The 15,867-nt window shown below is 40.0% G+C and overlaps 3 protein-coding genes across 3 annotated transcripts; 1 reads left to right on the top strand and 2 right to left on the bottom strand.

Annotated features, from left to right (window-relative positions):
- Positions 1–1,539: 1,539 nt before the first annotated feature.
- mrpl36 (mitochondrial ribosomal protein L36) lies at positions 1,540–2,000 on the bottom strand. Its single transcript, XM_054606276.1, has one exon. It carries the CDS (start codon positions 1,989–1,991, stop codon positions 1,617–1,619), a length of 375 nt encoding a protein of 124 aa, XP_054462251.1. The 5' UTR covers positions 1,992–2,000; the 3' UTR covers positions 1,540–1,616.
- Positions 2,001–3,709: 1,709 nt separating this feature from the next.
- On the top strand, positions 3,710–6,730 carry ndufs6 (NADH:ubiquinone oxidoreductase subunit S6). The gene is made up of 4 exons (XM_054606275.1): positions 3,710–3,885; positions 5,144–5,197; positions 6,105–6,227; positions 6,592–6,730. Exons 1-4 carry the CDS (start codon positions 3,742–3,744, stop codon positions 6,658–6,660), a joined length of 390 nt encoding a protein of 129 aa, XP_054462250.1. The 5' UTR covers positions 3,710–3,741; the 3' UTR covers positions 6,661–6,730.
- A 5,632-nt stretch (positions 6,731–12,362) lies between these two features.
- Positions 12,363–14,751, bottom strand: irx4b (iroquois homeobox 4b). Its single transcript, XM_054606669.1, has 6 exons — positions 14,707–14,751; positions 14,226–14,414; positions 13,835–13,941; positions 13,378–13,534; positions 13,036–13,189; positions 12,363–12,940 (listed from the first exon to the last, which is right to left on the bottom strand). The coding sequence occupies exons 1-6, from the start codon at positions 14,749–14,751 to the stop codon at positions 12,363–12,365; spliced, it is 1,230 nt and encodes a 409-aa protein (XP_054462644.1).
- Positions 14,752–15,867: the final 1,116 nt, after the last annotated feature.

The following is a 15,867-nucleotide window of genomic DNA, read 5'->3' as shown; positions in this document are numbered from 1 at the left end:
GGGTTTCTGACAAAACAAGACATTTAAAGACATCACTTTGGAATTTGAGAAGCTGGGATGGACATTTTTGCACAATTTACAAACCAAACAACTATTGACAGATTCATTAATTAAATTGCAGCCCTAGTTTGAATTATATATATATATATATATTTCATCCAGCTATCCTATGAATCTACATCATATCTAACTTTATGCAACCACATCACACAAACATTGAGCAACTTCATGCAAATCCATGCTTTTTTTAGCCTCTAAAAACATGGAGACTTACTCCAAATATCTTTGTGCTCATTTTGACATTGTAAGCCTCTTTTGACACCTACATACTGACAAACTTCATTAAAGTGTTTGACTATTTCTGCTGCATGTTGGGTCACCTCTCTGTAACCACATAGGAAGCTTTTGTCTGTCCACAACCATGTGTTTTAAGTGAAATGTCATAGAAAGGCTTTCTCAATACCATCCTGCTGTGTTAACTGGAAATTGATTACACGAACACCCAGATGCAATAACAGTATAAATGCACGCAAGCAGGTGTTTTGTTGTTCCTGGCACCTCCATCAGTTTACATTAACCTTTAGAACAACTTTTTAAGCGGGATGGCAGTCGTAGCCTCAGTGTTTGTTGCCAAACAACCTCCAAACCAGTCGGCTTTCCGTGTATGCACACTGTGGATTTTACAGCATGTTAATACTGCTGTGTGCATTCAGCTTTCTCTGTCTGTCAGTAACAACACAATGACAGAATAAGTGGCCTTAGATTTTAGGATTAACAGCTAGTTTCCAATGTGACTTCAAAACTGTGCAACCCGTGGCTGATTACAATGTTCAAGACAAGAATCTGGATAGTTTTTGTGAGTAAATATTGTAGAGACACTGATCTGTAGGAACCACAGGTCGATATGAAAACCTTACAATAGGTATCAGTGGTTAGAAAAGGGGAGTGAAAGCGACCAAGTGAATTACATGACAGGATGGAGCCGGTATTCATGTAGCGTAGACTTTGGCTCCCTCATGTGGAAGAACGATGGAAATGGATCTTATGTAAAATTGGATAATGCGTGTGTATCTGTATCCCATCCAAAAAAAGAGAAAAACTCTGTTTTTAGATAACTTGGGTCAAAATTGGCTTCAAGTTTTTGGCCATAATCAAATGACTGCTGTGTAAAGTGTTGCTGTGTATGAAAAGTTAGATAAAAAAATATAAAAATGACCCAGAAATGATCCATAGAGAAACTGATGTATGCTTGTATTTCATTTCAAGTCTAAATCCTAATTATATGCACATAGACCTGTAATTTTAAAGCATGACTGATTTGGCCTTTATTTATTTACTAGGAGAAATATACCACGATTGGAAGCTTAACTGAATTAAACTAATATTGCAGCTGTGTTCAAATGTTCTATAAGTTTATGATAGTTAACAGATTGCAACAAGTCAGTTTCTTCACTGTGAAAATCTCGTGTATTTTGGGTTGTTTATATTAACCAGGGAAACAGAGGCGGAGTGAAAAAAGCTATAGACATTCTTCAGCAAAACACTTTATTTTTTAAATCACAGTTATTTTAAATTTCCACGTTCTCAAAGCAATCTTCTCAATACTCCATCATTTTTTAGCCCTGCCTCTGCTTGTGTCTTGGATTTGTCTTGCAAAACACAAACAAATGCCCCCTCCGCCGAACAATGAAACAGTCTTTGCAGCGCCTCTTCAGGGCAGACTTGGTTTTCATCCCCGCAGACGGCTGGATGCAGGCAAGATGCTGACACTGTCCCAACAGAGATGTTCCACGCTGAGCAGAGGAGCCAGATGAAGGGGGCTGGATGGAGCTGACTCTGGTTGGTGACAGGAGTAGTGTGCGGGGAGCTGTGGTGAGGGTGCAGAGACATCTGTAGGCACTAGCTGCCGGTGAGGTCACATTTAACCTCCTCATCTGGGTCAATTGGCGAGTCAGGGAGGTCGCCAGGTGCTTCAAGAGGAGAGACGCCATGGTGTCAAAGGCTGCAGAGGGAGACAACGAGAGATAATTCAGATGCAATTACAGTTGCAAATCATAATTTGGGGTTGTCTTGGGTTTGATTAGTGTCAGGTTGTGATGTGACTTCAGCCTCTTCATTCTAATCTGAAATAACGCTCCTATTTCAGAGAAATAAACAATGAATGCCCTTGACCATCACATTCAAATTAAAGCTGCAATGATTATTCGACTAATCAACAAGTGAAGCGACAGAAAAATGTGTCCCAACTTTTTTGACAATGGATTAATAGTGAAAGTAAAAAGAAAATGCTGTTTTCAGCCTCTAAAAACATGGAGACTTACTCCAATTCTCTGTTTTATATTATATTAAAATAAATATTTACTGGGTTTCTGACAAAACAAGACATTTAAAGACATCACCTTGGAATTTGAGAAACTGGGATGGACATTTTTTCACAATTTTCTGCACATTTTACAAACCAAACAACTAATGACAGATTAATTGATTGATTAAATTGCAGCCCTAGTTGGAATTATATATATTTTTCATTCAGCTATCCTATGAATCTACATCATATCTAACTTTATGCAACCACATCACACAAACATTGAGCAACTTTATGCAAATCCATGCTTTTTTTAGCCTCTAAAAACAATTTTCTGTTTTATATTGTAATTAAATATTTACTGGGTTTCTGACAAAACAAGACATTTAAAGACAATACTTTGGACTTTGAAAAACTGGGAAGGACATTCTTGCACATTTTACAAACCAAACAATTGACAGATTAATTAATTAAATTGCAGCCCTAGTTTGAATTATATAATCCTATATACTTTAAATATTACAATTCTGCTAAACTATCCTATGAATCTACATCATATCTAACTTTATGCTCACACAAACATTGTTTTATGCAAATCCATGCTTTTTTTATAAAAACAAATATTGTTATTAAAATAAATATTTACTGGGTTTCTGACAAAACAAGACATTTAAAGACATCACCTTGGACATTTTTGCACAATTTACAAACCAAACAATTGATCTGAAAAATCAATTGTTTTAAAATAAATTTTAAATTTAAATTTTTCATTCAGCTATCCTATGGATCTACATCATAGCTAACTTTATGCCACCAGATCACACAAACATTGGGCAACTTTTGCACATTTTACAAACCAAACAACTTTAAACATTATTACAATTCTGCTAAACTACCCTATGAATCTACATCATATCTAACTTTATGCAACCCACTGATGCAGCATGCCAAGGAGACAAGCATGTCAGTGTGTTGACCTGCTAAGGGCCAAAACTAGACATTAAAAACGTCCCATATATAAGTCTACATATATGCAACATCTAAGAACATAAACAAACCTGTCAGGGTGTTAAAATGAGGAGATCTGTCCCTGAATGTTTGCTCTTAATCGCCCCAATGCCACCGTGCTGCTGCTCTTGCTTGTGAGGATGCAACTGCTTCCGGGTTAGGTGAGCGTTGTTAATGTGCCCTCAGTTTAGCCTGTCAGTCACTTCCCCCACTTTAACTCGGGTTAAATATCGCTTCCTTCGCCTTTAGCATAGCCACACAACCAAAATAGGCGAGCTTTTACATGTTTTATTTTATAATACATCCAGAAATATAATGATTGAAGTGAAAAGCTTGGTGGAACCTGACAGGCAAAATTTAGGGAGCTCAAATTCCCAGGCTCAAATGTTCTCTCGCAATGCACCTTGGGTAAATAGACTGTCGTAAAGATGGCGGCGGCGGTGTGCAGGGTTCTGTCCTTCAGTAGGAACGCTAAGGTGCTGGGTTCTCCTCTGAGGCTGGCCGCTGTGCCGGTTCTCCGCTACAGCGTGGAGGTGTCCAGGACCGGCGAGGCCATCACTCACACCGGACAGGTGAAGATGGCGAAGTTTATCTGTGATTCTGTCGTAATGCTGCTGTTTGTTTTAACTGGATGCTAACGTTAGCCTAGCCATGCGTCAAAGTAGCAATGACGTCACGCACAGCTGATTGCTGCTGTTATTCAGTTTATCAAGGTTTGTTTTTTTTCTTTCTCTTTGAAAAGGACAATATGTATGTTAATTAACCCTTTCATGTATATGTATATATATATATATATGTGTATATATGTATATATATATATATGTATATATATATATACATACATACATATGTACATACACACACACACACACACACACACACACACACACACACACACACACACACACACACACCCGGCTTCGGCAGTCGATGTCCCACACATACACATGTATATATATATATATGTATATATATATATGTATATATATATATGTATATATATATATATATATATATATATATGTATATGTATATATATATATATATATATATATATATATATATATATATATATATATATATATATATATATATATATATATATATATATATATATATATATACCCGGCTTCAGCAGTCGATGTGTCCTTGGGCAAGACACTTAACCCCAAGTTGCTCCTGAAGGCTTGCCATCGGTGTGGACTGGATGTTGCATGAATGTTAGTTAGAGTCTGATGGTGGCACCTTGCATGGTAGCCTGTCATCAGTGTGTGAATGGGTGAATGATATGTAATATACTACTGACTGTAAGTCGCTTTGGATAAAAGCGTCTGCTAAATGACTGTGAATGTAATGTAATATATATATATATATATATATATATATATATATATATATATATAAATAATAGCAAATATAAATAGTTTTTTTCTGTCTGTACATATAATATTTCAGTTATTGTGGATTTTTTTTACTGTTTTTTTTTATTGCTTATTTATAATACTTGTTTTTTTATTTCATTTTATCTTTATCTTGTCTTTCTTTTACTATGTCTCTTGTGTGCAGTATACCCTATGCTGCTGTAATCCTGCGGGACTAATAAAGGAATATCTTATTATATATATATATATTTATATATATATATTTTTATTTATTTATTTATATATATTTTTTTTTATTTTTATTTATATTTCATGCATTCATTACATCACTGAAGCAAACAGATGCCATGATGCTGCATGCACACGAAGAACCAAGTACATCTGCATGCAGTGTCTTGCTAAATAAATCTAAATAAATACATTTGTAACAGTGTTGTTTTCCTCTCAGGTGTTTGATGAAGATGACCCCAGGAGAGCCAGATTCGTTGGCAGACAGAAAGAGGTAACAAGTTACTAAAATAAACAAGCTTAATAAAGCCCAGACAGCAGCTAATTGGAATGCAAATATATCAGTTATCTCTGAGCAAATGTTATTACCACAAATATTCATACAAACCAATTTAACACACATTTAAAAGGACATTTTATACTGAAAATGTCCCATGCTGACTACCTGACCCCTTTACTTGACACCTTCCTCCAGTGGCTATACATACCTACACCTTACTGTTTATACTGTGTATATATACTGTATACAGTACCAGTCAAAAGTTTGGACACACCTTCTCATTCAATGGTTTTTCTTTATTTTTATTTTTTCCTACATTGTAGATTAATATTGAAGACATCCAAACTATGAAGGAACACATATGGAATTATGTGGTAAACAAACAAATGCTCAAGAAACCAGCATATGTTTTATATTTTACATTCTTCAAAGTAGTTGAACGAGAAGGTGTGTCCAAACTTTTGACTGGTACTGTGTATATCTATCTATCTATCTATCTATCTATCTATCTATCTATCTATCTATCTATCTCTATCTCTTGCATCTCATATCCACTGTTCATACTGTTATTTTTCTTTTTTTTATTATTATTTATCTGTTATTTATGCTGTTATTTATCCAGCACACTGCACTGCACCTTTACTGCTTCTTTTGCACTTCTGGTTAGATGCTGAAACTGCATTTCGTTGTACTTGTACTCTGTGCAATGACAATAAAGTTGAATCTAATCTAAATCTTTAAAACCTGGATGCATGCCAGTGCAAAATCAATCATCATCCAAACGTGCAAAACAAATGCTGCATCCATCACTACACTCTCACTGTGTGGCTCACCTGTTCCCCATGTGAACCTAGTTGTAGTTAAGTCAAAAATCACTATAAATCACATTGTTTGTATCAAGGTGAATAAGAACTTTGCCATCAAGTTGGTGGCAGAGGAGCCAGTGACTGAAGTTCAGGCAAGAGTGGTGTCCTGTGATGGAGGTGGAGGAGCCCTGGGTCACCCCAAAGTCTACATCAACCTGGTAAGAGCCGGCACCTACTAATATGATGAATTCATTTAAAGAGGTCCATTTTTTTCCGAGCCATTATTAGTTATCTGTGTCATTGTGACTAGTTATCATTTGTTTACCAGCAGCCAATACTTCGGTTAGTCCTGTGAATCACATTTCAGTGTCCAGTGGTTTACTTGTATTTATTTAATTGGGATACTTGAGATCCAGTCATCTCAGTCAGAGGAAATGTTCTGAAAAATATATAGTCAGATTGCAGAGATACAGTCAAAAGATGAAGAAAACTAACTAACTTTTTTGTATGTGTTTTCTGTAATTTAAGAAAGGTCCTAAATTATAAATACTAACTCTGTCACTGTTGTCTCTCTTTCTCCAGGATAAAGACACAAAAGTGGGAACATGCGGCTACTGTGGATTACAGTTCAAGCACAAGCATCATCACTAAAACATTTCCTCTGTCTTTGCTTCTCTCTATAAAACGCCATATTGGTTAATAAATTATATGTTGTCCGTCAGTCTGCCTGAGAGTGCATTCTTCTTAACGAGGCCTGTTGAAGTCAATGTTTCAATACATCTGTGGTCTATAGCTACATAGAGCTGTATGTGCACGATGCATCCATTATTAGGGGGTTATCTACAAATGTTTCCCATTTCTATGGGACTGGTTTTGTAGTGGTGTAACTGAGATAATGGGTTAATTATCCAGTTTGAATTTCTGGATGCAGTTCCCTCTGTGACAGGCAGAGGTCAGCAGTGACCTGCAGATGTGTTTGGTGCTCCAAAGGCAGAGAGAGGCGGTTATGCACAGACATAAAAGCCAAGTTTAAGACAATACTTCTATTGCATAAAACCAAATATATTTGTTTGTTTAAGGGTTGCATGCAATATTTGCATTGAGCCATAATAAGAGCTGAAGAAAGCACCTTAAAAATCTGCTCCATTGTTCTCTAAATCAGTAGGATTTCCTCTTCTCTTTCCTGCTTCTTGGAACACATGAATAACTGATTGCAGTGCTTTGAACTTGCCTTTATCAATACTCATCCCTACTGTTTACTGTAAGGAGCTCTGAGAGAACCTCGGCATTCCTCGTGCACCGGTCCCACACAATCTGAAATGTAGAGTCTCGCTCTGCCAAGCCTGGAGGACATCAGGAGGGAGCCAGCCTGATAAGACACAGTAGCGCGGAACAATACATGTTTGAAGAAGATCATATATATATTTCATCGGGCTTATTCTCCATAGACCTCTGCATGCCAAATTGGCCCGCGCTTGGCTCAGGCTCCAGACAGCACTGGCCTGTTCTGTCCCCAGTGATGCAGCCAGTGGAACTGCATTTTCCACACCGTGGAGCTCAGGTTGGGAAGAGTAGTCAGGCTGATATAATTGGCCCTGGTGACTCCTGGAAGTGAAGCTTATGCTGTACTTAACCTCATCTATAGTCAGCCCACTTTGGGTGATTGAAGGGAGAGAGGTGCATTGTTAACTTGAGGCAGGCGATCCGGGTCAGTGTCAGAGAGCTGACTGGTCGGGCCTGCGGTTGGTGAGTCTGAACGCTTCAGAGGCGGTGGTTGACGGAGTTGGAGGCATTGCCCGGGGCGAAATCTTCAGATGAAACTGAGCATATGAATTGTGCTGAATTAAACAGCGCTGTGTTTTTGTGCTGGATTTAACCGCGCTGTTTAATTATTCACTGCTCTTAAATGCATCAGCCGGCGTAATAGAATATTCTTTAACATCATATATATGTCTAGAAACTCCGGATTATGAAGTTGGATCTGACCAATTTGCGCACAGACTCATTCATGGGTTCAACCTTAAACTGTCAAATCACCACAGGGGTTTACGGCTACATCCAGTTATACGCTGTCTTTCAGCATAATATAAGATAATAATTGCAAATACAACTCCAACGCATAATGTGACCCTGCACTGTTGGGTCAGACCACTTAGACAAAGATAAGCTGAAATAAGACTGTAATCCTATTTAAAAAAAAATCTCCCCACTGCTGAGCCACAATAGATAATGGAGTTAAATGCCATTGAATTCCTCATCACAGAGCCCCTCCACAACAATCACTCACTCCACGCAAAACATCCTCCCCGTCGCTGTAATTGTCCTATTAAAATATTTCGCCTTGAAGATGTGTCATATTACACACCCTCAGGCTCATTATGGAGCTCCCTGCAGCCAATTATCTGAACCTCCATGTCTAGAAGCCACTGCGACCAAAAGGGGCTCATGAGCAGATCTGGGAGCAGCCAGTCCTCCTCAAATCTATACTGACTGTACGAGAGGCAAAAACGGAAAACTGACCTTTGGTCATTGTCTCGGGGCGACTCCACTCAGCTCCACTTTAGAGTCAGGTGACAGAGCTTCTGACCTTTACCATGGAAATAATGACTTGTACTTGTGCCAGGAGCTCAGAGGGTTACCGCAGGGAGCGAGACACCTCTGGCGACATGTGACAGTTTTTTGGAGGAGAGAGTTTGCACTCAGCACTTTGATAGCCCCGGGAAACCAAAGTGTGTGTGACAAGACGCAAGAGACTTAGAACTGTGTGTATATGTATGCCACGGTGTGTGTGTGTGTGTGTGAGAGAGAGAGAGAGCGGCACAGACAGTGTTGAAAGGAAATAGGTGTCAGACTGAGGGTTCAGAGAGGAGTAATTTGAAGTTGTCAATACTTCCTGTGCAGACATTCCATCTATGATTTTAAAAGAAGAGGCAATTCAGAAAAAGTCCCCACAGAGTGAAGAATGAATAGTATGAACAATTAATTCAAGAAAACTATTACTTTTCTGAGTGGGGGTGGGGGGAAGAGAAAGTCCTTTGTCTATCACCCCTGTGTCAATTCTCCCATAAGACACTGAAGGCCCAATAACTGCCGGTGGTATGAGCCAGACAAGTAAACAGTGGCTCTAACATTCCCCGACCTGTACAGCAGCACACTGAGGCTTAATCACATTATATGGCCCAGGGAGCAGGCCTTCGTGTCAGACTGGCTGTTGAGTGGCTCGCTTGTGTGTCAAGAGCAGACAGACGTGAGGTGAGACGAGTGGTGGGAGGGAGGGAAAGAGAGGAGAGGAGACGGGTGGGGAGGGATACGGAGGAGAGGGAATGAGATTTGGGGTTAGATAGGGAAACGAGATAGGAGAGGAGATAGGTGATGGCTGCTGGAGTTAAGGGGGGAGATTTTGTTAAATGGAAAATCTGTCATATTCTCATTTTTGACAGTATTTTGCTTCATAATTATACTTTTTCAAACATCTTCACTAATTTTGATGTTCACACAAGCGAGAAGCGACTAGCTGGAGAACACGGAGGAGCGTTTAGGTGCTGAAGCTGGTTAGTTAAAAACTAAAACCTAAACTAACTAAAACCAGAACTTAAAGGAGAGTGAATATTGGACGCAAATTTGCCAAGTACCCAAAAACGTGGCTCCAAATGAATGACAATGTTGCTCTATGTCTGCTGGATGTGTATATAGGAAACTGTTGGTTCTCCATATCATAAATATATCTTAAAATATTTAGCCTTGCGGAAGTAGCTTTTTTAAGCTGCCTCAAAGTGGCTAAACTTCTGTTATAGAAGTATTTCTTTGCATGTGCAGCTTTAAAATGGAAATTTAAACAAACTATTTTAATTGAAACTTAAACAGAGTGAAATGCTCACATAATTACATGAGATATTCTCTTGAAAAAACTGCCATTATTTTGAAAAAACAGAAAAGGAATTCCTAAAAATTCTTAGTTAACACAGAAACCAAAAATTTGGAACTTTTCTTTTTTACTTTTTGAATCAAAAGCGGGTGAGATTCATGCTCTACAGTAAATTGCAGTGTATGTACGTTTCTGCACTTTCCCAATGCTCCGCGCCCAAGAGACCAGTCATGTCTCAACCAGCTAGAGGTGAGAACAAATATAACCTTATATCTCTTAACCCCACTCAGCACCGGGTCACCTTCAACCTCTTATCTGACTGCCATGCTACATCCTTCATGACACCACCACCACCACCACCTCCTCCTTTGAAGTCAAATCCACAAGATTTTAAAAAAGCAAATACGATTGTATAATTTTTAGTACATTAAAATTAGAAAAAAAGTAACATTCTGAGCAAAAACATGGAAAATGTATTTGCAGCCGACCAAAATGAGATCCTGTCGGACAGCGAGAGGAAGAAAGAAAACTTTACCGGAATAAGAAGTCAGATGTCATTATTTATCATCCTACATCTTACTTATTTATGAGGCAGAAACAGAATGAAATTCTCGGTTGAATTCATCCTGAATTATTTAATCTGAAATGGTTAATTCCATACAAAGCCCAGGAAGATCCCTCCTCTGTTCTGATAAATACTTTATCACTGTTCCTAAATCGAAAACAGGAGGAGGAGAAAGGTGGGGGTGAAAAAAAAAACAACTTCTCACTCTTTCTTGTTATGCTTTGTCTTAGAATGTGTTGTGTAAAAATCTTTTCCGGTGCTCAATTTGTGAGGTTTTCTTTAATAATTGAAGTTGATGGAAATTTATTTTTTATTAAACGTTTAGGCCCAGTGATGCCAGCCTTATTTCTCTGTTTATTCAAATGACGTTACTTATTATTGGTTATATGAAATACTCACCGAAGTGGATAAAGATGTGACACTTACTTAAAATGACTTAAGAGGTTTTATCAAGCATTTTGTGCGCGGTGGATTTTCTTGCAGTCCCAGGTTGACAAAGTCAAAAGCCGCCTAATGAAAAGGGACGCATCGCTGATTGCGGCTATATCTGGAGCCGAGGTGGAAGTGGCATCGATTTAACAATTTAACAGCACCCTCCTCTGTGTGTTTCCATTAGTCACGGCTGAATACCACCCACTTCCCCCCTTTCACTCCCTCAAAACACACACACACATGCACACAAACACTCAAACACACACACACACACACACACACATCCAAAGCTGCAGAGGTATATTCCACTATTCCAGGACAGGATTTACGTCTTCTAAACTGATACTACTAGTGGTTCCAACCAAAGGCACACTCAGAGAACTTTTGCCATTCTACGGAATACACCTTTTTATTTTTGTGACTCAGTGCATGTGCAGGCTATAGTGCAAGTGTACAATATTGTATATTTCATGTGTGAACCGTACAACCTTGCTGCAGGAACGTGTGTGGTGACATCTGACCTTTGATGAGGCCCCAGTTAAGAGAGAGTAAGGGCCTGTCAAAATGTCAAAATGCCAAAATACGAACACATTGTTAATTGACAGTTCGCAAAACCCCAACCCCCCGAATGACAATTGTCCGATCATAGCATAGCAACTGTAAATTGGCACACCAGGTCTGTCAAACTTTGGATTTCTCCACAAGTACATTGGGCTGTAGTAAGAGCAATAATCTGCCTTTAGAGTAAAAAAAATGTTTTCCTGCTCTATAGTAAGAAGCAGTCATTAAAATGTCTGGCTTTACTTACTACAGTAACCAATCATTACTTACAAGGCCAAGGAGCACGTCATTGACATTATTTAAGGGGTTACAGTGTTTTGTTACATGACTAGCACGTCCATCCATTTTGGCTAAAATTAGCAACTCTTTACTGGGTTAAGGCCAACGTAACCCAGGATAACGTGACATTTTCCCTTTTAGCACAACACCACGTATGCCGCCAACAAGTGCGTATTTAATTTCATTAGAAAGTCAACCGGAGTCATATTTTTCTACTGTAATCACAGAGCTAACGTTAGCTTAATTTGGGAGCTAGCTGGAGCTAATGAAATCTGCCACCAACAGTCGTCGTTTCAGACGGCAAAATGGATGTTTGTCCGCTAGAATTGAGAGGCCTGCTTTTGTCTACTGCTGTCTGTGAATCAAGGATCCATCGTTTACGTTTAATAATAATTATATAATAAGAAATATTTAACAATTACAAAAAACAATAACTAACATCATTTTCCAGTGCCGCTGTTATCATCGTAAACTGCATTCGTGCTGTGCGTGAACAGAAAGCTTGACAGACGTAGCAACAGTAACTAAGGTGGGGGGGGTTAACGCTTAGCGAACAGCCAATTTGTCAAGTCACAACAACAAAATATAGACTTTTTGTTTCAAGTCCAGTTCAAGTCTTTTTTGTATTCCGTTGACGACGTGTCGGTTGGACTACAACGATGACGTAGACCTAACGAGTTCAAAGGACTGTCCGTGTGTCCTGCTGTCTAACACGCCATCAGTTAAGCCTTTCCACACCTCAACTGGTTTGGGCTGATGGAAAGAAGGACCATGGAAAACTCCGTCCACCCATTCTCGGAGCGTGGCGACCGGTGACTCCTGTTCCCTGTCCGCCTTGGTCAGCGCCATGTTTGATGGATACCCAGGGGAGGGGGACCCCGTCGACGACAGCATGCAGGGAGGGTATTCTGACTGCAAGCTGCCGCCCAAAGACGCAGCAGTGTGAGCGATGGACCAAATTTTGGGCTTGGTGTCTGTACTTCGATGGTCTGCGTTTGGATAGAAGGCGTTGTTTTGCTGTTTGACCGGTGTGAGTTTGGAGCAGTCCGGAGACAACCTCTCTTTTCCGTGCAGCCGGTCTGGGTTGTGTGTGAGATGACCATGCGGGAGGTCCGTGTTTGCGTCACTGTCCTCGGGTAGAAACTGCGGCTTCGGTTCACAGTCAGAGCCGTCTGAATCCAGCAGGTCGAAGTCCTCAAGGTCACTCTGCAGGTCTGCGCACTGTTGATCTGCAAAAAAACGAGTCACACAGTTAACACCAAGTCCTCAACAACAAATCGTGAAAAAAGCGTATTTTTTGCTGATTGATTTATGCACCGCTTACCTGGAAGGTCTTTGTTGTTTTTAAGTGGCTTCTCAGCTTCGTCGCTGTCATCATCACAGCCTCGATCGTCAGAGCTTTTACAAGCCCGCGGTGACCACGTCACCTTGTTCTCCTTCTTTAGCCTCCTGCGTGCATTAGCAAACCATGTAGACACCTGAGGGAGGGAGAGGATGCAGGTCAGAGAGGAACATAAAACCACACCAATGGGACATTAGTAAAAAGAAGACAGAAGGACATGGCAAAAGTAAGAGGAAGTAAAGAAAACACAAATAAGGACAAATAACGCTATTTTAAATGGATTGAAGGAAAACAAGACAGAATATCAGGTAAACTAAACTCTACCTGTGTGAGGGTCATCCTAGTGATGATGGCGAGCATGATCTTCTCTCCTTTAGTGGGGTAGGGGTTCTTCTGGTGCTCCTGCAGCCAAGCCTTCAGGGTGCTGGTGGTCTCTCGGGTGGCATTTTTACGACGGGAGGCGCCGTCAGAGCAGGAATACCTGAGCAAAATGGTGACAATCCAAATCATATTTAGCTATATCATACCAAATATAAGTGTTTTTTTAATTGTGTTTGCTGCAGAAAGGCCTCCCAACAAATTACAACCTTGCCATATAGTGTAATACTTGCAATTATGCCAAGACATAAAATAATGAGGTCACTGCAAACAAGCTACAGACATTAGAAATATTTTTTAGTCAGTTAGTTAGTCTGCAGTTCTGACTGAAGATATTACAGTTTTGAAATGAAAATGTGGTTTAATTTAAGGGGAATAAAGGCATATGCAGACTTTGACGTACCCATATCTGTCATATGGATATTGTCCAAACGTGTAGTCATAGGGATAGTAGGCAGGGGTCTGAGATGTCCCCACAGATGCAGCTCCGTCTTTGGGATCTAGTGGCCCCTGAAAATATTGGAAAAAAACTGATCAGAATCCTTAAAAACATTACAAGAACACATGACTTTAGCCTGAAATTACCTTTATTTACATAGATGTTTTTTGTTTTTTTTTTGCCTTCCCATATAAGTTAATATTTGCAAATCCTTCTAGAAAATGTGCATTCTTGAAAAACATAACAGGGTCATTTTTTCAACATTTCTTTCCTCAGGTGTCTCCAATAATCTGTGAAGATGTGAAACATGACTTTTAAATAAAGAATAAAAATGATAGTAATAAATAACTCTCACTCTGGGGTAGAGGGCGGTGGCGTCGCTGCCGCAGGTGTTGTAGTACCCTTGGCTCTTTGGATAAGTCCCGCTGTAGACTCCGATGCCGGTGGCGGAGGTGAGCTGGTGACCCGGGGAGCGCAGCACCGGGTGTGATGGAGGCGTGCCCGGCTCCAGACAACCGGCCAGAGAGCTGGAGGTCATCAGAAACTATGGGGGGGAAGAAAAAAAAGAAAAATTAACCTTATTTGTCCCATTACATTATCAGTGAGAAAGTAGAAAAAATAATAGAAAAAAAGTGTATTTAGTAGTTTACACTGCAAAACAAAGTGTCCAGCACAAGTTGGGTGCTTTTTGTGTTTGGTGTTTATTTTATTCTTATGGTTTTCTCATAAAAGTAAAACTATCTGATCTGATTCCAGTTCATTCTTGTAAAAAACAAAAGTAAACAAGTGCCTTATTTGGCAGCATCGTTGTACTAATGATGAGTAGAGGACTGTACCTGCGGCGGGGTGGAGTAGGAGTATCCCAGCTGAGAGTAAGCCATGGCTCAGATCAGATCACAGAGACAAGAAGCAGGACTCGGGGTGACATCCAACAGCATCCGTGCAAAGTGTAGACTGTTATCCTCTGTTACTAGTTCACAGCTGGTTTTCTAATCAACTTTTCAGGTTGTTTTTTTTTAAATCTGGATATCATCTGAGGCGGAGACCTTTACGCACCGGTCTCATTTTACGCGCAACGATTCAAAGTCTTTAAAAGTAACTTCTTGTCTTCTCATCCAGTTGAATCCTCGTCCACCGAGCTGCTGCTGTGTGTCCTGCTATCTTACAATCCAAAGTGAGTGTGAGGTGAGTTGCGTGTGATCAAACCACGCATCTCCCTGTGATGCGCTCTTTGGTTTTAAGGCGCGTCTCTCTGACGTCGCTCAGCCTGGACCTCTGCCTGTGTGTGTGTGTGTGTGTGTGTGTGTGTGTGTGTGTGTGTGTGTGTGTGTGTGTGTGTGTGTGTGTGTGGGTGTGGGTGTTCATATCAAGATGAAGAAACTCACCTAATTAATTCCCTCCCAGGTTTCCTTCAGCTCTTATCCAGGAGAACAGCTCCACGCAAGCGCAAGAGCAACTCCGCCAACAATCCCCAGGCGTAATGAGAATGTGATCAATTCTCCTTTCCAAATAAGCACACACACACACACACACACACACACACACACACACACACACACACACACACACACACACACACACACAGAGCTATGGCCCAGAGGGGGAATCAGGAACGTGATGCCTTGACACCACATTGACACAAGATGATTGATGACAACAACCTGATATTAGCATAATCGTTTTGCCCTGTAGTTTAGATAAGTTGTCACAACGCAGAAATCTCCCTGTCATCCACATATTCATGAGTGGGGAAATTTCAGGTCTCCTCCGAGCAAATTAATCAAAGAATAAACACTCTCAGCATTCCCTCGAGTAAGCACCTTTACCAACTGAATGGCTTGTCATGTTTTTAATAACAAAGTCTTAAGCCGCCCCGGTGAGGTGGAAACATTTCTCCCATTTTCTTCTGAATCCACCTTAAGATCTTTATTCATTTTTTATAGGTAGGGGAGGATGACGGCGTAGGGCAAGTGCGTAGGGATGGATGGAAATGTTAG

The sequence above is a fragment of the Anoplopoma fimbria genome, chromosome 10 (genome assembly GCF_027596085.1).
Source record: "Anoplopoma fimbria isolate UVic2021 breed Golden Eagle Sablefish chromosome 10, Afim_UVic_2022, whole genome shotgun sequence".
NCBI lineage: Eukaryota > Metazoa > Chordata > Actinopteri > Perciformes > Anoplopomatidae > Anoplopoma > Anoplopoma fimbria.
This window is presented reverse-complemented; position numbering and strand designations above follow the sequence as displayed.